The sequence below is a fragment of the Lissotriton vulgaris genome, chromosome 1_2 (assembly GCF_964263255.1).
Source record: "Lissotriton vulgaris chromosome 1_2, aLisVul1.2, whole genome shotgun sequence".
Lineage (NCBI taxonomy): Eukaryota > Metazoa > Chordata > Amphibia > Caudata > Salamandridae > Lissotriton > Lissotriton vulgaris.
This window is the reverse complement of record NC_141686.1, coordinates 81,037,096-81,061,957: the sequence shown is the minus strand read 5'-3', so window position 1 is coordinate 81,061,957 and position 24,862 is coordinate 81,037,096. Positions and strand designations below refer to the sequence as shown.

The following is a 24,862-nucleotide window of genomic DNA, read 5'->3' as shown; positions in this document are numbered from 1 at the left end:
TTAACAGGGTATCGGCCTCCACTTGGAGCTCGCGCAGTTGGAACTGCGAGCAAACTGGTGGAATCGCTGGAGGCGGGCTGATTAAACCAAGACTATCCATTGCAAACAATATTCAGCACCCACATGTCCAGAGTAATTTTTCTCCACTCTGCCAAGTCATTTTGTATGCTTCCCCCCACCGGAGCGGCTAACGGATGAGGAGGAAGTAACACCTCAGGGCCTAGACCCAGCCGGGCCTTTAGGCGTCGCCGAGAGCTGCTGGCCGCCCCTGCCCCTCTGGCGCTTCTGGAAGGGCCTTCGCTGGTACTGCTGCTGCTGTTGTTGCTGCTGGCCAGCTTCACGATCTTGGCTTCTTCCCTGGGCACCAAAACGTCTCTGGAAGGGACGGAAGGCTCTCTTCTGCTCTTCCAACCCGACAGCCGTCAGGGTTTCCGCCTCCGCCTTCATGCGGGCCATCTAATCATCTGCATGCTTCCCAAATAGCGTTGAGCCAGATTGGCGACTCTCTGCTGTGCCTCTGGTTTCAGCGATGTTAAGCGCAACCAGGCATGGCGTCTTTGAATAATCCTGTGGCAGTACCCATGAGCCGACAAGAGAGAGGAATCTGCAGCGGAGATGATAACCTGGTTGGATCACATCATGCCCTCATTGACGATTTCCTGGAAGTGCTCCCTCCTGTCCCTAGGAAGGTGCTCTAGAAACTGCTGCAGGGACTCCCATAAAGACCGCTCATACCGACCCAAGAGATCAGTGGCACTAGCGGCTTTTATGGACGTAGCTGCCGTACTGCAGATTTTTCGTCCTGCCGAATCCAGCAGACAGCTCTCCTTATCCGGAGGCACCATCGATGACGGGGCAGTAGCATGCTGCTTTCTGGCCACAGTGAGGATCACCGAATCCGGTACCGGGTCCGATCTAAGAAACGCCGGATCGGAGTCTGGGGTCCTATACTTTTTCTGCAGCCGGGAAGGAGCGGACTTTGTTGATGCCGGAGTCAAGAAGAGCTCCATCGCCGGTTCCTCCAGACCCGGCACCAAGGGCAATAAGGGTCGAGACAGCTGCCGCTTGTGTAGGGTCTCGAAAATTACCAACGTAGACGGTGTGGGAACTGCCCCATTAATCCCCAGCTTCGCTGCCCCTCTCAGTAGCACCTCTTGGAACGAGACTATGTCATCGACCGGTGACACCCTCGTACGGGGGGAGTCCGATAATGTGGGTGAGTACTCCCTGGCGCTGGAAGAATCCTTACGACGGGACCTTGACCTGTCCCTCCGGTGGCGACGCCTAGACCGCAATGAAGGGCGACGGTCACTCCTTGACCGGTGTCTCCGTCTGGACCGTGACCTAGACCTCCTAGGCCTCGGGTGATCCACTGGTTGTAAAGGAGGCGGCAACTGCGGAGGCAGGACCGGAACCAAAGTTTGCGGAGGCCTCGTAGGCGGTGACGGTAGGTGCGGCAGAGATATAGACCGCGGAGCAGGCCGCGGTGGAGGAGGGGGAGGTTGATGAGGGGGGACCGGAGGAGGACGAGGAGGGGTCTCATTAGGTAACAGAGGAGGCGTAGGAATCCGGGGCCTAGAAGGTGAGAAGGCCTGAGAGTATTCAGAGTCCGAAGACCTCATCATTCTCCTCTTTTTCTTCTGCGCAGGCCTCGACGAAGATGCCCTAGAGGCCGATCTTTTGGAGGCTGAGCGCCGGCGCCGCCACGACCATGGGCTCTTAGATGCAGAAGACAGGGTTAACACAGAGGCAGAGGACACAGTCCTGGCCCTAGATCGCCCCCTTGACGCCGACCTATCTCTCCTCGACGTTGATCTCTTCTTCGAAGTCGAACGTCTCGATGTCACAACATCCCTCGACGTCGACTCTCGTCCTTTCGACGTCAACTATCTTCACCTTGACGGCGAACAGCGGTGTCGCCTCGACGGCGAACTCCGGGGCGTCTTGGACCGATCTCGACGTCGACGGTGTCTTGACGTCGATGTAGTCCTCGACGTCGACCTCGTCCGAGGCCTCGACGTCAGTCCCCTCGACATAGACGTCGCTTCGCCCCAGAGTCCTGGGACGACGGGGAGCAGATGGTGGTCATCCCTCTCGACGCCGACGTCGAGGCCATCGACGTAGATCTGTGCCTTTTTCTGGCCTTATCTTGACTGGGGAGCCCCCCAGAGGGCGAAGCACTGGCAGAGGACGAAGTCTCTCCATGCCCAGACCCATCTTGGTCCTGGTGTCTCCTTACCTCCAGGCCTTGGAGTCGAATTTTCTCCCTGTCTCTCAGGGTCCTCTTGGAGAAAGATTGGCAAATCTCACAATCTTCAGGGACATGAGATGATGGTAGACAGAGGATACACACTCTGTGAGAGTCTGATTTAGCTTTCTTCCTGGAACACTCAGGGCACTTGTCGAACAAAGCTGGCATATTCGACAGAAAAATGGCCAAAAACCCCAGCAAAAGGAAAAAGAAGCAGTCAGACGTCAAGTGAAACAGTCACAAAACTTGAAAAATACCCAAAAAGGGAGAGCTCAATGCTCCAGGGTCCTGCTAGAAGGAGCCGGAAAAAGAACTGAAAGTAAAAGGAGTTTGCTGTGCATCAGGGGATACCGAGGGTCTCTGGAGAGTTCCTTAAAGGTACGCTATCCCTTTTCCAGACACATAATGGCAGCCTATAGGGCCTTGTCTGTCCTTCCCTTCCTCTCTATCATTCCAAGGATTTGGTGAAGGGGAAGTTTCTCTGTGAGTGAAATTTGGCAGACTGTGGTAAATGTGATATTGGTGGAATATCCTTTGCATTTCTAGTTGAAGTACTGGACAGTGTAGCCTTGTAGGTATAGGCTGCATTATTTGTCTTTAATTTTTCTCTTAAGTGTCTATGCAGGACTGCACTAAAAACCGCTTAAGAGATTATTTTTGATTGTTCCAGGGTACGCGCACATGGGTGGGACTATTCACTAGATTATGACTATACACAGAGATCCCCTACTACAGAATCACTGTTTCTCTGGTGACTGCTCACCCTCTAGGCGCCAGCCTCCGCAGTCTGTAGGCTCAAGGGCCTGGGTTGCAGATGTAGCGCCCCAGGCAAGATGGTGACAGCGCCACCTGCTGGGACAAGTCAGGGGCACAGCTCGTCGATCCCAGTAGGGCGCCACAGACAAGCAGAGCCCCCAAGGCCAGCAGGTTGCTCAGGTCACTGATGTGCTGCCATGGGGGCAAAACCACAGCCCAGATGCGATGGATGGCAGCTGGAGAGGCTGTGGGGGTCCGGAGCACCGATGAAATGGGTCCACTGTCCCCCTACAGCAATCTTTAAATAACAGAGTTTGATAGACAATAACATTGTTTAGAAGTTAAGCAAGCTCTCTGTCCCAGAAACTGAACAGTTGAGATTACTGTAAAGGCATGACACTCGCTACATGTCAATTAAATATTCTGGGCACTGTTCTTTGTGTGTCAACATCTGTCTTAAAACACTCAGCGTTAGTGGGACCCTGAGCTGCACAATTACCTCCTCGAAGTTTTCAGATAATAGAATGGTCATAACTCTAGAGGATTCCCCTAGAGAACAACTAGGATTAGAAGTAATTTTTCCTTCTCTTCCACAGGAATCTCATTAACAGTCATAGGCAATGAATTGAATAGCAAGCCTGTTCCATATGAAAAGTGGAATACTGGTTAAGGGATTTTGAAATCTACTCAGAGTTTCCATAAGGACTGGCCGACCTGGGCATCAGACACAAAACAATATTGCCTTGTAAATCTGTAGAAAAAAACTCTAAAAGAAAAAGGGACTTTCGTTACTAAAGTCACTGTAGCTGCTTTGCACTTATTAGGGTGTCGTTTACAGTCTGCCAGGAAGAGACCTGTAGCCATTTGAGTAAAATGCGAAACACTATCCACTGAGAAATGAACTATTTAGTTGTGGCTAAGCTAGTTTCAATAGGTTAACAATTTAACCATACATGTTCTCACTTTATATGATATTTAGGCTAGAAGAAGTAGAATTTCAACATTCTCTTATGATCCAGAGTGTGAAGTGATCTCCACCAAATATAATTTTAAAAGAAAGTTGGTATGGTAAATGGTTTCATGAACATGTCAATATGACAACTGAAGGCTTGACTGAGTCCTCATAATCACCTTCTTATAGAACGCATGACAAGGCACATCACAGTTTAGGGCCTGACTGTGCAAACTGGGGTGATAGTTACAAGGAAAGAATCCTTCCTAGTGACAAGTTGAAATGATGCCTTTTGTGCGGATTCAAAATACAGACAAGTTTCTGAATACTCTCTAGAAAATCTTTACGCACTCTCAAACTAGAAACAAAGAGCTGCTGAGTATACGAGGTGTTAGAACATCTTCGAACAGGTTGGCAACGTTTGACCACAAGAGGAAAGGGGGGGCAGGGAAGGGGGGAAATAGGAGAATACATCAGAGATGCTACAGGAAGGAGAGACAATGATGTAACAACTGAGTACTTTGGTGCCACAGGAGGGCATGTAGGGTTCATAAGTGCAATGAGCGTGTATGCTGCTCACCCTTGAGTTCCAAGTAATTGTATTTAGATGATCCTTAACGGTGGAGAAATAGAAAGCAATCTTGGATAGGTGGAGAAGATGATCTAAATTAGGGAAGTACTGTCTTTTCATGGCATGTTCATATGTTACACTTAAAGAGACTACAGTAACAACCTTTTCAATTTCAAGGCATAGGAATACACTGTTGTTTGACTTTTAAGGACTTTTTCAAGAGTTTACATTTCTATATAGAAGCAATGCATTGAGAGCGACGCTGGCTCATCCAGAACAGGAGAATCAGTGTGGGTCCATCTCATGAACATCTCCAGCGTTGGTTAAAAAGGACTAGAGACCACTTATCATAAGTATCATCACTCAGTAAGGTCTGCTTGAGAACTTTTGACATGCATGGATTGGGAGAATATGAAAAAATACAGACCCGCTAAGTTGCATGATAGCAAGGAAAGACTCAAACATATTAATGCAATGTGCCTTTTGCAACCATGACCAGTTTTCTTTATTCAACAAGTGGCTAAGTCCACAATGCCCCACTCCAGACCTAAGGACAATCAATTGCTACATCCTGTTGGAACATTCCCTTAAATGTAATCCTACTGCTCCGTTGGTGATTTACCACCGAGTAGCGGTCCCCTACAGTAAACATTTTCCCTGCAGTGCCAATATACTTGGATTCTTTATGTGGACAGGGAGTGTCCCCAGTTGCCTGAGCGTATTCCTGTTCTTGTGCTGTATGGATAACTGAATCAGGAGAATTGGGGGCGGAATGGGGATGGAATTGCCCTCTATTGTAGAGAGGGTCATTGGCAGACACCTTAAACTCACGCTCTACATCCATTGGTTTATCATATGGTCCTCCCTCCTGATAAAAGCTGCTGGTGTCAAAGTAAGACTGGACTGAACACGCTGGAGACCCTGGTGGAAGAGGTGAATACGAGTGCAGAGAGGATGGTGGAAGTGAGTGCCTGGGTAAAGAATGCAATGGAGGAGGGTTTGGTTGTATGTCCTTGTGGCTTGTGGCGATAGAAGATGAGGTTCCTCGATGACTATTTCCTCTTCAAATGTGAGTATTTGCTTATTAGTTATCAGAGTCAAAGTACAGGACTTTTAACCCAGAGGTGGATTTGTAGACATCTTTCAGGCCTCTGGGTGGATAAAAAGTATTTGTTGCCTTGTATAGAGTTTCTCTGCTAACCTTTCAAGAATGGGTGCCTCTGAACCTTTTGATCTCACCATTGAGAGTCTTTTACTAAATGTAGAGTGCTTATTTGGTACAGACGTCCGCACTAAAATCGCAGCTTTGGGAGACTCCATGGGCAAGGATGTCAGGATATGGTGGTGCTCGTCCCCCTTCCTCTGGAGTCTGATCCACTCCAAAATCTTGTCCTGTTGTCAACCGGAGCCCGAAGGCAGCTGTATCAGATACACTGACTCTTTTTCTCAAGTGCTCAGGGCTGGATGCCCAATTTCCTTGGGAGCGGTACTCTGCCTCTACACTAGGATGTTCAGATGTGCCGCGCTTTTAACAAGTATTCGGCGCTGGGGTAGTATTCATTGTCACCCTGCCAGTTGTTTTTGTTTTTGTTCCCACAGAGGTCGAAGGTGTTCCCGCAAGTTCCTCCCTCCGCGGATGCGCTTGAACATACAATCTGCAGACTGGACATCAGTTGATGCACTGGTACTCCAGAGGGTTCTGCCTCCTATGTCTTGATCTCGAGCGGTCATGTTCGTCAAAGGCATCTGGTAGGCATTGAAGCGCCCAACGCCTTTCCCTCTAGTACCATAACATTTCCTTGTCCACTCACAGGAGGCCTCATTGTGCTCGAGAAAGAGGCACAGGCTGCAAATGCAATGGTGATCAGTCAGAGGGGTCCTGGTTTTGTGCTGTGGGTAAAAATGGAAGAGTGTTCATTCCATCACCACGTACCTGTGCACATTCTCTGAGTTTTGTACTGGAGGTGAAGAAATCAACCAAGACTCCACACACTTGCATGATCATCTTGCTTCTCAATTTCTATAGCACTTCGCTAAATGTCGACCTGAAAAGATTTTTCTTCAATTGTCTGTCCCAGTTACTGAACAGCTGAGCTGGCGAGAGATGGGGAACATGTCAATCTTAGAGTTATTACACAACTCTGCCGAACACGATGCAGAAAAAAAAAATCTTGGGGTGAAGTCTGAGTGTATGCACTTAGTGGACTAAGGGAGGAATCACACTTCATCCCATGACCCGAAGCTTCTTCGAAGAAGAAAAACAACTTGTAATGCAAACATTCTAATTCCCCAGACTATGACATCATCAGATTAGATAGGCCTTGGTAAGTCGGAGGTGGGGTGGCACATTTTGCATTTTTAGATTATCTCTTACCCTAAGACACACAAAAAAAGATCTGATGCCCACTTGTGAGCACCTAGGCATTAAAAACTCGAACGACTATCTAGTTTGCATTCTCCACATGATTTATCACCCCCCTAGTGACAATCTATTCTTTGTACAACAATTAAAGGATACCATAACCTTTAACTCTGACAAACCCCTTAATCATATCTTCCTAGGGGATTTTAACTTACGCTGGAACAACGCAAGTTATGCTTTTTATGTGCACTTTCAAGGACTTTCTGACCTAAACTTCATCCAGTCCTGCAATTAATTAACCCACATCAAGGGATCCACTCCTTGATTCTAATCATTGCTATTGACATTATTCAATTGAATGCCAAATCACGCTGTGATTGGTCGGATCATTATCTAATTTCATTTTGGATCTTGGAAAGTGTGATGTGCACACAAGGACAACCTCATAAGGCTAAACAATGGTCACAATACTTGAGGAACATCAATTTAAAGGAGCTAACCAGGATCAGTAAAAACCTACTTCATCCACCCCCTAACCTGACAAACCTGGATGACCTCACAGAACACTACAGCCACTCCATGACAAATATATTCAACTCAATTGCTCCAGAACAACTCAAAAGAATTCCTAACAAACCTTCCAAACTCTGGTTCAACTGCGCCCTTAATGAGTCAAGACACAACCTAAGGCAGGCGGAGAGGTCATGGAGAAACTTTCCCTCCATAACAAACATTAAGCAGCTGAGGGTGACCAGAACTACATATAACAAACATATCCGCAGTGCCAAAACTGCTCACTTTAGTTCACAGCTCGACCATGCAAAAAACAGGTCGATATAATTGTTTGAAATCACCAAACAGCAAGCTAACCACTCAACTTACCAACATTCTACACTCAATGACTTCACCCCTAGCAGCGAGGCATTTTCTGGACGCTTCATTGAAAAGACAAGAAAGATCAAACTAGAAATACTACACATCACACCAAAAATGCACTCTACGGCCCAGCCCACTGCCTCTTCTCTACCCCAGATGAGTCCCCCTTCTTCTTGCTCTATTTATTACTCTCTTGAAAATCACGCATGTGGAATAACTTTATACTCCAAGACGATGTAGAGCTACTCAAAACTATATCTTCATTAAAACATTCAAATCATTTCAATGATGCTCTTCCTGCCAATCTCTTCAAGGAACTTATATCCTCTGTGCTCCCACTCTGGTCTAAAATTGTCCACAAATCTCTCCTGCAAGGACTGATTCTCGATTACCGCAGTGTTGGACAAGTCTCCCCATTCCAAAAAAGCCAACTGCAGATCTAACTGATCCTAACAACTTCAGACCCATTTCCAATATCATGACTTTAGACAAACTATTTGAGAAATGCGTACACACAACTTTGTAATCACATCGACAATTTCAACTCCTTGACTAATTTCGAGCAGGCTTTAGATCGAGACATAGTACTGAAACTGGACTGACACACATGGTTGATGACGCCTTGAGACTACTGGAAGAGAATGAAAGTTGCCTAGTCATCGTTGATCTTTCCTCTGTCTTTGACACATTCAAACATGACCACTTGCTTGAGCTACTTGAAAAAAAGGATGGGGTATCAGGACCAGGCTTTAATTGGTTTTACTCGTTCCCACATAATAGAACTCAAAGAGTTCAAGTCCACCATTCCCTCTACAACAGTAATTCGGTCTCAAATGGAGTGCCTCACGGATCTGTACCATCACCCACGCTGTCCAACTTGTTCATAGAACCTCACACTGAAATTATGAACTAATCAATTGAACATACATTTCTACATGTACTCAGAGGATACGCAATAGTTCTTGAAAACGTCTACATATGAAGACACCATAACTCTCAACTTTGGTTAACTCACAATCACCATATAGTAAATACTTGAAAACCAAATTCCAACTGATTTCCCCTCACAAACACTATAGACTCATTCAAGACTGGCTCAAACAACTAACGGACCTCAATTGCACTCATCATCTTGTAAATTCCACTAGATCATTAGGCATAACTCTGAACAAACACCTGAATATGCATGACCACATCAGTGCAACAACTAGAGAAGCTAATCACCAACTCAACACATTAAGGAAAATCAAACCCTTCCTGTCCAACCCTTAGTTATCTCCTGCTTAGATTACGAAAACAGAATAGGTCCCCTGGCTGGACTTCCCAAAGCCAAACTGGCCCTGTTAAGGGCTACTCTAAACTCTGTGGCCAGACTCATCACAGGTTCAAGAAAATGCATGCACATCACACCAGACTCAATTAATCTCAAGTGGCTCCCCTTCGTAGCAAGGATTTGTTTCAAGATTGCCTGCTTGACGCACAAAGCGCTTCCCCATAACACTCAAATTTACCTGGCAAAAAAAACTTGAACTATCTGGCGTAAATCGATCCTTAAGCATCTCTAATAATCTATTGCTTAACCCACAAATCCTCAATAAGAAGACAACTTTAAAACAAGCCTTCTCTGGTCTTGCTCTGAGAATTTTGAACGCTCTTCCTCCCGAAATCAGATCCAACCCCTCGATTGCCACATTAAAAAAAGAAGTCAAAGGGTTGCTCTTGAATAGCTATCAGCAATGATAGACCGGAAGCCACCCGTACTAACTTTTACTTCTGGTCTACAGCTTTGTTTTAACGTTCAATGATGCATTTGTTCTGCATGTTACCTTCTATTACCTGGATTGTTCTTGTGTTACTACTTACCCGACTACCTACATGTTTAATTTGCTACCTTTCCCAGTTAATCTTGCATGCTTTGTGTACAATCTGACACCTTGACGGGTCATATTCGCACTTCATAAAACCTTTAAATTAAATAAATAAAATAAATACACAGGCAGAAATCTAGATGGCAGAAGAACGCAACACATGCATCTACAATCACACACTGCTTGCTACAGGTCTGTTTATTACAAGTCTCAAGAACATCTTATGTTTTTTTTTGTGAACAGGAATATGAAAATATACATATAGCCTCCTTTGGTCAAAAGTGCTCGAACGCTAACATTCTTTAGTCATCCATTCGTTGGCTGGTTGTCACACCACAAAGAGCTGGAATCTTCTTTCCTACAATAAAGTATCTTTCGCAAAGTCCTTTGTCCTTCTGTGATTTGGTGCCTTTTTTCAATAGCACTTTTTGCCTGGTGGAAACCTAACACTCAAATTGTAGCAGCATGATATTCAGGGACACACACTTCAATTTGTGATACATCCATTCTGAGAATTTCAGGCACCCTTGTATCTTTTGTTAATCTTTTGAAAACTGGTTACTGAGCCTACACCCACCCACCTAGGTGCTCAAAACCAAAGGGAGCAGGTCATTACATTAGGTTGCTGGAGTTTACAAGCTGGTGCCGACAGCAGGTTATCCCCGTTTCAATTTTTCTGATAACTTCAGTGCTTGATGATGACAGGATGTTTGAACAGGACTTTAATGAATACCTTCTTAATTTTCCTTTTTTAGAATCTTATAAACTCTTACTATTACTCCTCGAAACCTATGCTTTTGAATGTCTTAATCTTTATGATTTGATTAATTGTGTTGTATTCACATACTGAATCTTTTTAGAACTGCAGATTCAGAGTTTTTATGGGTCACTCACAACAGTGTCTGCAAGTCTCATTCTGTAAGCTGTCCACAAGGCAACAGCATGACAATATCCAGTGTTAAATATATTAATTGACTGTTTTCTGAGCATTCATGCTCCATTCTGACAGAATATATCCTTCATGCAAATCTCTGGGTAGCCAATGAGATGCTCAAGAAACTCCCATAATGACTTGTCATACTTGTGAAACATTCCTGTGGCAATTTCAGCTCTCACTGTTGTGGTCACCAAGACCCAAACTTCCATAGGTCTTATCTCCTTTTCTGGACAAGCTATCTAGTATGAAGACGATGGTAACTTATTCTGTGATGCCAATACTATAAGTAAATCTAATGGTGGGGCATTTACTAAAAATGAGGATCCAACCCTGGAGCCCTGTATTTCTTCTGAGGCATTCAAAGATATAGGAGGTAGAAAAATGTTCTGAGTAGTTGCAAAAGACCTGGATGCAAACAAAAAACAAATTGGGCACGACAAGGATATTCGAGGTTGCAGTGTCTACACTTAACAGAGGTTACATGATGTGCCTCTTGTCATTAAACATGGGGACATCATCAGGGGTAAAAATAGAGAGTGAAATCCTAAGATTGAGTGAAGAAGTTTTGCAGGAGAATCTATGTCGCCTAAATGGGAAGTGATTTAACCATGTAGACTACAAACTGCATCATGAAGACTAAGTCTTCCCTTAGAAGGCACAGGTAAAGCCAACCAAGTTTTGAAGCAGCGATGCCATGAACCATATTTTAAGGGTTCAGATCTGTCTGAGTCACAGATCACAGGGACCTTGTTTGAAGCTCATCCTTGAGGTTCTGATACTGAGCGTGTATCATGCCACAACAATGAAAAGCATTGTGACATATGCCTCAAAAGCCAGCATCTGGCACTTCTCCACACGCCTCTTTAAAACAGTGATGGTGAAGCAAGCAATTTAAGAGACCACTCATGTTGTCAGGAAAGGATCCAGAGAAGTCTCAAACGGAAATCACCCTTTCTGGCACTTTCACTTAACTATGGCCATGTAGCGCAAACGTCTTCAGAGAAGGAAAACTGGGATGCCTAAAGGCAATTTCAAATCAGGAATCAAAGAAAAAATTTCTCTCCCTCTCAGATTTCTCGAATGGTATTTTCTGATGGGAAATTAGGCACTCCTAAATGGTGTGACTGAGAGAAAGGGCCACCTACAGGATTGTCTTTCCTTGACGATTGGGATTTTCAGTAGAATCTCAACGCTTGCTAAAACAATTTACAACATAGGAATTGTTAATGCCTATAGGTCCGGCTTTAAAGGAATGCTGCATGGTATTTTGAAGCAGCACAAGTTAATAGCACAGGTATATATATGCATTTGTGTGGAAGCAAAGAACTGTAGAATATTGCTGTTGGTTGAAAGGTCAGATGTCCGCTGAACTGTCAAGCCAGACCTAAAAATCTATATAAGTTAATGGCTGCCCTCCTCCCAACTCTGCTGCTACCAGAGAAAAACAACATTGATTATCTAGTGATCGAAGAAAAGCAGCTGGATGAACAAACAAATGATCACAGCTACGTGGAGGGCAAGCATTTCTTGTGGAAGCACACAACGTCTGCCCAATCAAAACATGTACTCCTGGCTCCCAATATGTGGGTGAAACCAAAACCCCTCTCTAGTAATGCTTACACTATTGTTTGGCAAAAGCTGCGCTATCAAGTCAGATCAAAAAAATAGAATAAGTTGCTCTTACCTGAAATCGTCCCATCTTGAGAACTCCAACCCCAGAGCTGAGTGTTCCTGCAGGAGAATCTCTATTCTGTAACCCTGCAACAACAAAGCAATAAACTGAAATAAATCACAGACAGTCAAACAATTCTCTTTGTTTGAAAGATGTTCACAGTGTATCCACAACAGGGAGCATTGGATCTCTTTAAATGGAACCATACAAACAAAACAGTACTACAATCAAAATAGGAGAAAGTAAAAAAAAAACATAAGCAAAAAAAATCTCCTGATTTGTAATTGCCCTCAAATTCATTCTGGATTACAGGGTCTTGGTTATACTTTCACTTTATCTTTTATTCTCCACATTCTGCTATGTGTTGTTTTCATACACTTGGTCTATTCCATTATGTTCTCAGGGCCCTTTCTTAATCTTTTGGAAGTTTTTTCACAGCCCATCATCCTTCAGTTTTAGGTTATTCCACTGAGATGATAATCTGAAGTATAGTTTACCAACCAGCCGTTTTGACCATCTCTATTAGATGGAACCCTAGCAGATGAAAACAGTACACTATATCCTGTCTGCTGGAGTCCTGTACTTGGGCAGGAATACATTTCCCTGTATTATTCATTGGCCTATTTGAATCAATCTGCTGCTTCGACCCACCATTTTTAATAGTGGCATGTTCAGTGTTCTAAAACATCACAAGATAAATCTAACCCCTCAACCACCATTTATTTTAAATGCTAAGTACACCATATCAAGATATGTACTTGAACCCTTCATTGTCACTTCTTTTTTTCCTTCATATGACTTTAGTGGCCAACCTTCAAAGGGACAAGTACAGCGCACGTGCATTGGCAGAAAACAGGCTGGACCACATCTCCAGTATGACCCTGCAACTTCTCTATGCCCACTAGCTTCTTTTTCCTTATATGACCTTCGAGCATGTACGATCCAGTGGAACAGCAATGACGACCAGAAATAGTTCACCCAAGTCGGTTTGCAAGTAGGACATGAAAAAATATCTAGTGATTAATCTACAAATATACAATCTATACCAAGTGTGGGCTATAGTCCAAGTCACTTTTTTATTAACCGTATTGATTGCCATGGGGCTCTGGAAAGGCACCGACAATGACTTTGCACTAACAGAAAAGCACAAATGTGTGCAAAAAGCTGTAAATGGCATAACAACATCATGCAAGATTATAGTCAGCTAGGATTTTACATCTTTGATACTTCCATGCCGCCTTAATGTTCCGTAGGTGATAAAAAAAAAAAGCCTGCTCGAAGAACTTAACACGTTACTTCACTGGGCAAAACCTGAAAAGTTCGCTTCACATAAAAGGTCAGGAAAGGTTATTTCAGTTTCCAAAAAGGGTTGACAAAGAACAGAGTGCTATACAGTTCACGGGTCACATAAATATCCAGTGGAAAAAGTACAGATCTCAAGAGAAGGCCTGTCATCGAATAACTATTTGATTTAATTATTTTATTTGTAGAGTGTGAAAAAATGCTTTGCAGGTTTTTGGGCGCAGGAACAACATTAATTAAAGAAAACAATAACATCACAGGCACAAGTTAGACCAATAATAAGGTTAAAATACCAGCACAATAAAAGACTTTAAAACTTTCAAAAAAGCCTTGAGGGGCACCATGCCTGCCCTTTAACATCATTCAAAACAAGCATTTGCAATGCAATAGGACTCGCATTAATTACGTTTGAGCTATTGGCATTGCTAAATATTGCAACACCAATTGCAACAAAAGTCTATTAATTGTAGGCCAAAAATGTGTGTATTTATTTTTGTGGTGGCATGCTGCGCTTTAGATAATTATTTTTAAAAGTAAAGTGCGCACTACTGCGATTGCTCCAATAGTTAATTGTGGATGCGCTCACAATTGATTGTGCACTGATGGATGGTGGTGTGTGTGCCTGGTGGAAGCGTGCACTGACAGCTGGTGGTGTATGCCTGGTGAAAGAGTGCACTGACGGCTGGTGGCGTGTGTGTGCCTGGTGAAAGCGCGCACTGACGGCTGGTGGTGTGTGTGGGCCTGGTGAAAGCGATCACTGACAGCTGGTGGTGTGTGTGTGTGTGTCTGGTGAAAGCGTGCACTGACGGCTGGTGATGTGTGCCTGGTGGAATCGTGCACTGTTGTCACTAATAACATCCGTGCTAAGGTCGACAATGGCCAGACTACCCTTCTGGTCCTGCTCGACCTTACAACCGCATTTGATACCCTATCTCCCTCCATCTTAGTCAAACGCCTCAAGGAGATAGGAGTGAACGGGCCGGCGCTCAGCCTATTGAAATCTTGTTTGGATGACCGTGTACAAAGGCTCAAGGGGCGACTTTCTCTCGTCAGCAAAACCGGTGCAGTGTGGGGTCCCTCAGGGGTAATCCCTGAGCCCCACACTCTTTAACATTTATGTGACACCGCCTGCCAGACTCATAAGATCTTTTGGGCTGGAAGTTTTATCCTATGCCGATGATACCCAGATTATGGTCTCCCTCTCACACTCTGCCGACATCACAGCCTGGAATTTCAGAAACTGCCTGGAAGCAGTTGCTGGCTGGATGGTGAGGAATTTCCTCTAATTAAATGGGGAAAAAACAGAGGTGTTGATCTTCGGAGGCAAGGAAGAGATATGGTCAATGGACTGGTGGCCTCCTGCTCTTGGGGTTTGTCCTAAGCCCTCCCAGTCCGCTCGAAATCTGGGTGTCATTTTCGACAATTAACTCTTTCGACAAACAGGCCAGCAGGACGATCTCCACCTGTTGTGGAGCCCTTAGAACCCTGAGGAAGTTGGTGCATTATCTTTTCCCAGAGGCCCGGAAAACTGTTACAGTAGCACTAATCTCCTCTAGGTTAGATTATTGTAATGCACTGTACTTGGGTATCAATAAACAGCAGGTACAACGCCTGCTAGTGGTACAAAATGCAGCTGCTCGGTTTGTCGCTGACGCCCCCAGACTTTCATCAGCAACCTCCATCAGGAGAGATCTTCATTGGCTCCCTATGCAGGCCAGGATAGAGTTCAAGGTTCTTTGTCTTACTCACCGTGCCTTGTATGCCGGTGGATCGGAAGATCTCAAATCCTTGTTAACACCCTATACCCCGGGTAGGGTCCTTCGATCTGCCAACAAAAACCTTCTTGTGACCCCCAGAATCTACAAAGCAGATGGGGTGGGAGGTCCTTCCACTCCCTTGTCCCCAAGATCTGGAATACTCTTCCAGCGGATATTAAAGGTCAGTCGGCTTACTCTCTCTTTCGAAAGGCCCTGAAGACCTGGTTCTTCAGGGAGACTTATCTGTAATTCCTTCCCCCTACCTCACGGCCTATACCATCGTTAGCGCCTTGACGCCTATGGGCAATGTCGCGCTGGATAAATCCCTTTTTTCATTTCATTTCTGGTGGTGTTTGTGCCGGGTGAAAGCATGCACTGACGGCTGGTGGTGTTTGTGTCGGGTGAAAGCATGCACTGACAACTGATGGTGTCTGTGCCTGGTGAAAGTGTGCACCGACGGTGTGATTGTGGTTTTGTGTGTGGTTGTATGTGTGGTTTTGTGGTTGTGATTGTGTGTGTGTGTGTGTGTTTGGTTGTGTGTGTTTGGTTGTGTGTGTAGTTGTGTGTTGTGTTTCTGGTTGTGTGTGTGGTTGTGCTTATGGTTGTGTGGGAGGTTGTGAGAGTGGTTGTGTGTGGGTGGTTGTGAGAGTGGTTGTTGTGAGAGTGGTTGTTGTGAGAGTGGTTGTTGTGAGAGTGGTTGTTGTGAGAGTGGTTGTTGTGAGAGTGGTTGTGTGAGTGGTTGTGTGAGTGGTTGTGTGAGTGGTTGTGTGAGTGGTTGTGTGAGTGGTTGTGTGAGTGGTTGTGTGAGTGGTTGTGAGTGGTTGTGTGTGGTTTTGTGAGTGGTTGTGTGTGTGTTTGTGTGTGTGGTATTGTGTGTGTGTGTGGTTGTGTGTATGTGTGTGGTTGTGTGTGTGGTTGGGTGTGTGGTTGGGTGTGTGTGGTTGTGTGTGGTTGGGTGGTTGTGTGTGTGTGTGGTTGTGTGAGTGGTTGTGTTGAGGAAACTGAAATTTTTAGGTAGTCAGTGTGACCCCCACTCGCACCCTATCTATGCACCCGTGCCCCATGTATGTCATGTAAGTCTCTTCCCGTGTCTGCCATGATAATGCCTCTGCATTTCCGTCTAATGTTAGCATGTCAGTTAGTGAGCTCTCCATGTATAAAGTACCGATTCCGCATTAAGGCCTACGTTTCCAATGCATTTACATGGTGCACTTTTAAATATCACAAAGCACACGTTTTCCACGTTTTCCTGGCCCAGTTGAGCTAGGCCCTGAATTGAGGCTCCGAACCTCTTCTGTCTCTGAAAGCTGCAGTTTAGGTATGCATCCCTGACCTCTACCTTACTTCCTGCCCAGCCGAGCGGTGCCCGGCTCGGCCTGGCCTGCCTGCCAAGACGGTATTTTGCCTACAAGTTATCTGTTCAGCCTCCGCAAAAACACATTCCAGTCTAGTGAAATAGGTAAACATATTCCCGCCTGCAGAGCAAAGGGCCCGGCCTTCCTGTCTCCTTGCAAGTAATTTACTGCACCCGTTACCATGGTAAGCCCATGGCCCCCGTGCATTGCACGAAGACACATATGCACGCACTAGCATTTCAGTAACGAACGGCCTCTGCCCGAGAGACCTTTTACTTCAGACACTACATCCTCCAAACACAAGATATCAGATATGCTATAGGTGCAGGTCGTTCTGACATCCCAGACACCAGACTCCTCTACTAGTGCTAAAGTCAAGCCCCCCAGCTCTCCCCAGCTACACGTCAATACCACGTCATGTCAGTTGCGCGCGCATGTATGGTAAAGGTTTCTGCTGACCCTGCAGATTTTCTCGATGCATCCACCCACTTGTGACACTTCTGTGACTCATCTGGTACACACCTCCGTGTACGCCTCCTTACACGCCTTCTTTTACGCCCATGTGTTCTTATTTCTCTTTTTGCACTTGTTACGCCTACTGTATTCATTGCAATTGTACAGCTTTACTATATATAATGTGTGATGTTAATAAAACGTTAGATATCCCTTCCTGAACCTTAGTGGTGATGGAACCCGATTCTCAGTTACTCGAGTTAACTTAATTAAAGCCCGTATGACTCAGATACCACGGACTCTGCCTCTCATTTTATTGAGCTATCCTTATTGTCATTTAATGTATAGAAAAATAGTCCCGGTAATTTTATTTACCACATAATCTGGCACCCGAATAGGGACACCTCCCCTTCCCCACGCGCCGGCGATGTAACGCAGGCCCCTGACCCCTTCTACAGCCGTGACGGACTCCTGTGCACACCCGCGGGTTTTCCTGCTAACTCCCTCAGGCCCACGGAGGAGACGGAGACTGCGACCAGGCATCCAGACGAGGCGGTGAGGAATGCGGAGAGTCCCGACCAGAGCCCAAGCCGAGAGAGCAAGGTCCGAGGTATCCGGAGGTCCACCTGTTCCGAAGCACATGCGTAGTAGTAGCAGTCCGAAGCCGTAGCAGTCCAGTCCAATCTAGTATCGAGTTTCCGAGGCCTTCAGTTCTTGCTTCCCGGTGAGTACCTTTGTTGGGAACGCATATAGACGGGTTCATTTATTTGTGCCCGGTCCAGACGGGTCTGGGTACACAGACCCGGTCCAGACGTGTCCACCTAGGTGGATACGGTATGACGAGTCTCTTTATGGGACCGGTATGTCTGTACTGTTTTAGCAGTGCATCCAGTAATCCAGTATTCTAGTGTTGTCTTTCGAGATATTCAGCATTGTGTTATTCTATGTACCAGGTAGTATCTGTCCGAAATGTTTTAATGTGTTTTAATGTCGTGGTATGAATGATTGTTTGCAATTTATTACTGTGTTTATTGTGTTCACGTTCAAGTAAGTTCAAACATGCCGCTGTTTTCGAAATTACGTCAGATAGGAACCAGGAAAGGGATACTCGAAGAAGCAGTTCCCGTCCCGCCTAGGGATACTCCCGGACATTTTATGTACCATAAACATGGCTTAGATGCCATACTGTACTTAGATTTATGGGTTGACTACACCAAAGATCTGGAAGAGAAATATAGATGGCCTGTCTCAGGGACATGGGATGCTGATTGCATCATGAGAGTAGAGGAAGCACTGTGGAAAAAGAAAGCCAGACAATCCCAGAAAGATGCCATAGAATTGTGGCGTAAAGAAGCGCATATAAGAACAGAGAAAGAATTCAGGAAAGCAGAGAAAAATAGAGAATCAGCAGAGAAGGCACAAGAAAAGGAATTACTAGAAGAAGGTGAACGAGTTAGAGCAGAACAATTAGACAGACAAAGAAATGCCCTTATTAAAGGCATGTACCCCCTTCTCGCCGAGGGCCTACCTAAGGCGACCCCGGAAGTACCCAGTAATTTACTGCCACCACTGGTCCCAACTAAACTCCGTCATAAACAGACCGCAGCGGACATTTTCCTTTCTTCCTATTTAGAGGACGCTGCTCCAGAGTATGTAAATGCACGTGTACCACCTACTAATCCTCCTCCTCAGCCCCCGGTTACCAACCCCCCTCCCAATCCTTTTCTCACAGCACCTGTGGTCCAGGATCAACCTGCCATACCAGTGACAACGTTACCAGTAGCTACACTACCAGCGACAGCACAGCCAGTAATAGTCGACGCAGGCCTAGGCGATCACAGTTTAGGAGCAGCGGGAGGAGGACCCCCTCTCACCCCGCCTCAAGTTAAACGAACAACAACACTACGAGAACTAGCATTACAGCGCACGCCAAAAGCAGCTACATTCGCAGCCCTTAAACAATACCTTACTGATTGCATATATGATCCAGTACCAGGTGAAGATCATATGCTTGTATATTCATTACGTGTACGATGCGTTACAAACTATTTGAGTATTCTACCAGACATGAGGGGACATTTAGACAACATATACCATTTTATTAGAACGGGGGAGAGACCAGAAAGTATTCACGAAGCCATGGCACACAGGAAAGTGGAGATCCAAAATATGATCTTGCAGTTTTTGATTAATTGTTTGATTAGGGAACAAGACCAGCCAGGTAAAAATAAAGACGAGATGAAAGTCCTGATAAAATGGAGTGACAACATAGCTGATGGTAAACATAGTAAACAGGGTTGTATAGAAGCCATGTACAGAAAGATTCGTAAAGAAATCCTCGACATACACGAGAGGGAAAGAGCAGAGAGAGAAGCCGAGAAAGCGGATGATGAAGTCTCAGAAGACGATGATATAGAAATCGAGAACCCGGATAAAATACATTACGTAGGTAGGGCGAGACCCTTCGATAGACCTATACGCCCAGAATGTAAGAAACGTTTTCTTTCTCCCATACCAGAACAATGTTCTCTTGAACATCTATTCCAAGCCACTGACAAAGCACTGAAACCACGAGTAGGTTATAGTGAACTTAGTACCATGCATGAACAGGAACTAGCCCGGTCAGCCGTACAATGGGCTGGCAATACTAGTGTATATAAAGATGACATAGTAGCGCAAACATTTTTGAATCTTCATCCGGAAGAACAGCGATTAGCTGGTATGTACATGATTCAACATCTCATTACATTGTACGAAAGTCAGCATTCTGATCCAGGTCCCCTATATAATATATTGGACGAGCTACTCCTAGGAAGATGGAGAGGCCTAGGTACCGATTTAATTAATGCCATTCTAGAACAGCGACTAAAATACAGAACTTTCCTGACTCCACATTTCGTTCCTGTTCCACACCAAGAAAGGAAAACATTCTACATAGACAGACAGACAGAATCCCTTACGAGAGGTTCATCCCGTTAGAGATAATGGAGGTACACTTCGAGTGTACGTTTACACACCCCTGACGAAAATGGAATTATTGGAAATGAAAAAATTAGTGCCCTGTCACGATAAAGATCCAGCAGGGTTCCACCGTGAATTAAAGGACATGCTCCGTATGGGAGAGTATACATATGCGGATACACTTAAAATGTTAAAAGTTCTGTTGCCTGCAGGTATTTACGAAAAACAAAGAAAAAGAATGGGAAGTGGGAGAGAAAAAGATTAGTTGGGCAGAATTAGAAGACGAAGAAAACACACCAACCCCTGGTACTGGCCTCGGGACTAAAGCTAAAGAATTACCAGAATTATTAATACAGGTTCTGCCGAGGTTATTGACAACTAAAAAGGAAGATTGGGATGCTATTTCTGCCTGCAAACAGAAACAAGATGAAGACACTAGTGACTTCTATTCTAGATTCGAAAAATGTTTCATTATAAATAGCGGCCTAAAGACAAGTAGTAAATCGTATCCACATCTTTTTGTGACCAAACTAGTAGAGAATTCTTTACCGCAGGTTAAAAATAGAGTACTAAAAGTTGAGAGTACCTGGCAAGCTAATACCCCTTCCCAAATGTTACAAATGTTACAGTATCAACAGAATCGAATTAGAGAGGAGCAGGAACACGAAAAGAGACGTATGAAAGACACGAAAATGAAAGTATTAGTTGCCCAAACTGTTCCGGCAGCTGATGGTCAGAAAAAAGGCGCGCCACCTGTAAAAGGGACGTGCAACTATTGTAAACAGCCAGGTCACTATATAAATGAATGTGCCGTCCTGAAACACAATATATCTACAGGCAAGACGAAAGAAAGACCGCGTCCTCCTAGACAAGAACACATTCCGCAGAACACGCAAACTCCTCAGAACACCCAACAGACAGTAGCCGTACCCCAGCCCATAGCTGCCACACAACAAGTTACACAACAAATGTACCAATATGCTCAGTCAGATTACCCGGATTATCACAGTATTCATGAAACAGCCTAGAGAGGGAGGTTGGCTTGCCCCTTATCGAGGTTCCTGTAGATCAAGAGGGTCCCTATGTACATAGTCAGGTATTAGGGAAAGACAGAAATTTTATGATTGACACAGGGGCGAGCAGAACTACCATCAGTCATGACGAGGTTCCGGGGGCACCCCTCTCAGGCTCACGAAATATTTCCCTTGGATTTTCAGGAAAGCCTATTGTTAATGAAGTGTCAAAGCCAGTTTCCCTAGAAGTTGGTCCATTGTCTCGCACTACAGACTTGTTACTTACGAAATCATGTCCAGAAAACTTGCTTGGTATAAAAACGTTGAAAGAACTAGGATACGTTGTTCTCCGGAAGGAGTGAGATTGTTTTTACGTGATTTTAAAGGACATTATGTGTTGAGAGATTTTGATCCAAGATTACAGAATGTACCACAGCATTTATGGGCACAAGGTCTGACTGATGTAGGTTGTATGCACATTACACCATACCGTGTTACTCTCAAACAAGGAGTTGTACTGCCCCGAATCCGACAATACAAGTTACCCCCTGAGGCCGTAGTTGCCTTACTGAAAATTATTGACGAACTCATTGCACAAGGAGTGGTCGTAGAAACTGACTCCAATGTATGTAATTCTCCTATCATTCCGATTCTTAAACGAACTGACCCGAATGCACCACCGGTCTACAGACTGGTGATCGACCTTCGAGAATTAAACAAATGCATAATACCCCAGTACCCAGTGGTCCCAGACCTTTCTTCTTTATTGACTGCCATTGATTCCGAAGCTGCGTTCTTCACTGTAATCGATCTCAAGAACGCCTTCTTTAGTGTCCCCATCCATCCGGAAAGCCAGTATCTCTTCGGATTCTGTTTAAATGGCCGAAGTTTCAAATTTGCACGTGCTCCCCAAGGGTTCACGGAAAGCCCCAGTATTTATAGTCAAGCTCTGAAACGACAACTAGACAGTATTCACATGCCTACTGACACTGCCCTACTCCAGTATGTTGATGATCTATTGATTACAGCACGGACAGAACGAGACTGCGAACGTGCTTCACTGACAGTCTTGTTTTTCCTGGCCGAAAAAGGGCATAAAGTGTCCCCTTCGAAGCTACAATTCTGTGCCCAGCAAGTGGTATACCTTGGGCACTTGCTGTCCAAGAGGGGTAGACAGCTAACACCAGACCGCATTCAGTTAATTGCACATATTCCACAGCCCAAGACACAAAAGGAAGTACGGGCCTTCATTGGCCTCACTTCTTACTGTAGACAATGGATTCCTCAGTATGCATATCTAGCCAAACCACTCATACAGTTGACAACACAGGAGGCAGCGACTTCGACTGTCCTCCCTTGGACTCAGGAACATACACTTGCTTTTGATGAACTGAAGAAAGCCCTATGTCAAGCACCTGTTTTAGCGACACCATGTTACAGCAAACCTTTTACACTTTTTGTCACTGAACGCGATGGCACAGCATTATCTGTTCTTACACAAGATCAAGCAGGAAAACACAAGCCTTGTGCTTATTTTTCTAGTACATTGGATCCAGTAGCCCAGGCATTGCCTGCGTGCCTAAGGTCAGTTGCAGCCACAGCTCTAGCAATCAGACAAAGCGACTCCATAATGTTAGGACATCCCCTGACAGTACAGGTTCCACACTCCGTGGAAGTTCTCTTAAACAGGACACAGACCCAACACCTGACCATAGCACGACTGACAGGATATGAACTGACATTATTTCAGCCACACATAGAGATCAGACGTTGCAACATATTAAATCCTGCTACACTGTTACCCTCGATTACAGCAGACCCTACGCCACATGACTGTGTGGAAGTCATTAATACAATGACGAAACCCAGACAAGACTTGACAGACATCGCATTGCCCGACCCAGACCTGACACTTTATGTGGATGGTTCATGTATGAGAACAAGCACAGGAGAGTTAGTGGCCGCATATGCAGTAACCACTGAAACTGAAGTCATAGAAACACATCGTATTGACACATTGTCTGCTCAAGCAGCAGAGCTTATTGCTCTGACCCAAGCCTGCATACGAGCCAAGAACCTGAAAGTAAACATATACACAGATTCACAGTACGCATTCGGAGTCGTTCACGACTTCGGTGTCCTCTGGCAAGAGAGATGTTTTTTGACTTCTCACGGAGCCAAGATACAGCATGGTCCCCTCATTCAAGCTCTGTTAGATGCAATACATTTGCCTACAGCCATTGCCATCATGAAGTGCAAAGCACATACGAAAGTTACTGACACTATTTCTCAGGGTAACGACCTGGCAGACCGAACAGCCAAACTTACAGCCCAGACTCATACAGTCATTCCAGCCAACACGACAAAGACTGAAGTAACTCCACTGACGAATTGCATGACAGTCAGGGATCCCACACAAGATGTACTCGACATACAGACACATGCCACTCCAGATGAAATAAAGAAATGGTCTGAACAAGGAGGGGTCCAGACAGATCAGGGATGGATGACAAAGGGGAAAGCCACATGGTTTCTCCCCGACTCTATGGTTCAAGTTATCATTAATACAGCACATAGTCCAGCACACTTAGGAGAAAAAGCCATGTTAGACAGCATACAGAACATTTGGTCCAACAAACATTTACCTGCAGCAGCAAAACAGAAAGTACGTACCTGCATGATCTGTTGTCAGTTCAATCCAGGCAAAGGCATTCCCGTGGAACAAGGTGGATTCCATCCTCCTGACCACCCTTTTGAAGTCCTCCAGATGGATTATATCCAGATGGACCGATGTCGAGGATTCAAGTATGTCCTCGTAGTTGTATGTGCCCTATCCAGAAGGACAAAAGCGTACCCAGTCCCAGATTACACTGCCGTGACCACTGCCAAACAGTTGGTCCGTGAATTCTTCCCGCGATACGGCTTGCCCCGTGTTGTGTACTCAGATAATGGACAGCCATTCTCTTCTGAACTCATGAAACAGGTATCTCTCCTGTTAGGGTACCAGTGGAAGTTCCATTGCGTACGACATCCAGAGGCAGCTGGCCTCGAAGAGCGTCACAATCAGACACTGAAAACACGACTAGCAAAAATCTGTGCAGAAAAAGGCGTAGATTGGATGGTAGCCTTGCCAGTTGCCCTCTTTTACATGCGTGGTAGCTCATTCCAGAACCGGACTATCTCCTTATGAGGTTGTCTTTGGTAGACCTCCGAATATTTGGGGTACACCTATGCCTAGGAAAATTACCGACGTTGACAGTACTATGCTGACAGATTACCTGGCTTCCTTGATGTCTGCACTATTCTCTTGTCGTTCACAGGTTGCCGCCGCCTTTCCAGACAACACCCAGGTTAAGGATCACTCCATCGTTCCGGGAGATGTCGTGTGTGTAAGAAATTTCGACAGGACAAGCCCCCTGGAGCCGCGTTGGAAGACACCGAAACTTGTTTTGTTAACGACGAGGACTGCAATTAAGGGTGGAAGGACGTAAGGGCTGGATACATGCCCATCACGTCAAACGCTTCCACGGACTTGGCTCAGATTCCAAAGACTGTTTCGCGAAGGTTTCTGAGAACATTTCTGATAACGACTCTAAAACTCCCTTTGTTAGAGAAAACTCCACAGCAGGAGTATAAAGCCAAGTTACGGTCTAGTAAGTCACGCAGCGTTTAATTGTTTAAGTCCCTCTCGGGTGAAGCGGTTAGACAGGTTCCTGACATGTATGAGATAGACCCAAATAGTCAGAGAGATAGGCGTAACAAAATGAAAACCAAAT

At 45.1% G+C, this 24,862-nt stretch overlaps 1 protein-coding gene across 5 annotated transcripts in view; it reads right to left on the bottom strand.

Moving 5' to 3' along the window:
- WNK1 (WNK lysine deficient protein kinase 1) overlaps positions 1 to 24,862 on the bottom strand; it is a 1,566,458-nt gene that overhangs the window by 173,321 nt on the left and 1,368,275 nt on the right. For all 5 annotated transcript variants that reach the window (XM_086952842.1, XM_086952840.1, XM_086952841.1 and 2 more), the window contains one exon: positions 12,258 to 12,331. In XM_086952842.1, coding sequence (XP_086808968.1) covers positions 12,258 to 12,331 — 74 coding nt within the window. The remainder of the gene's footprint in view (positions 1 to 12,257; positions 12,332 to 24,862) is intronic.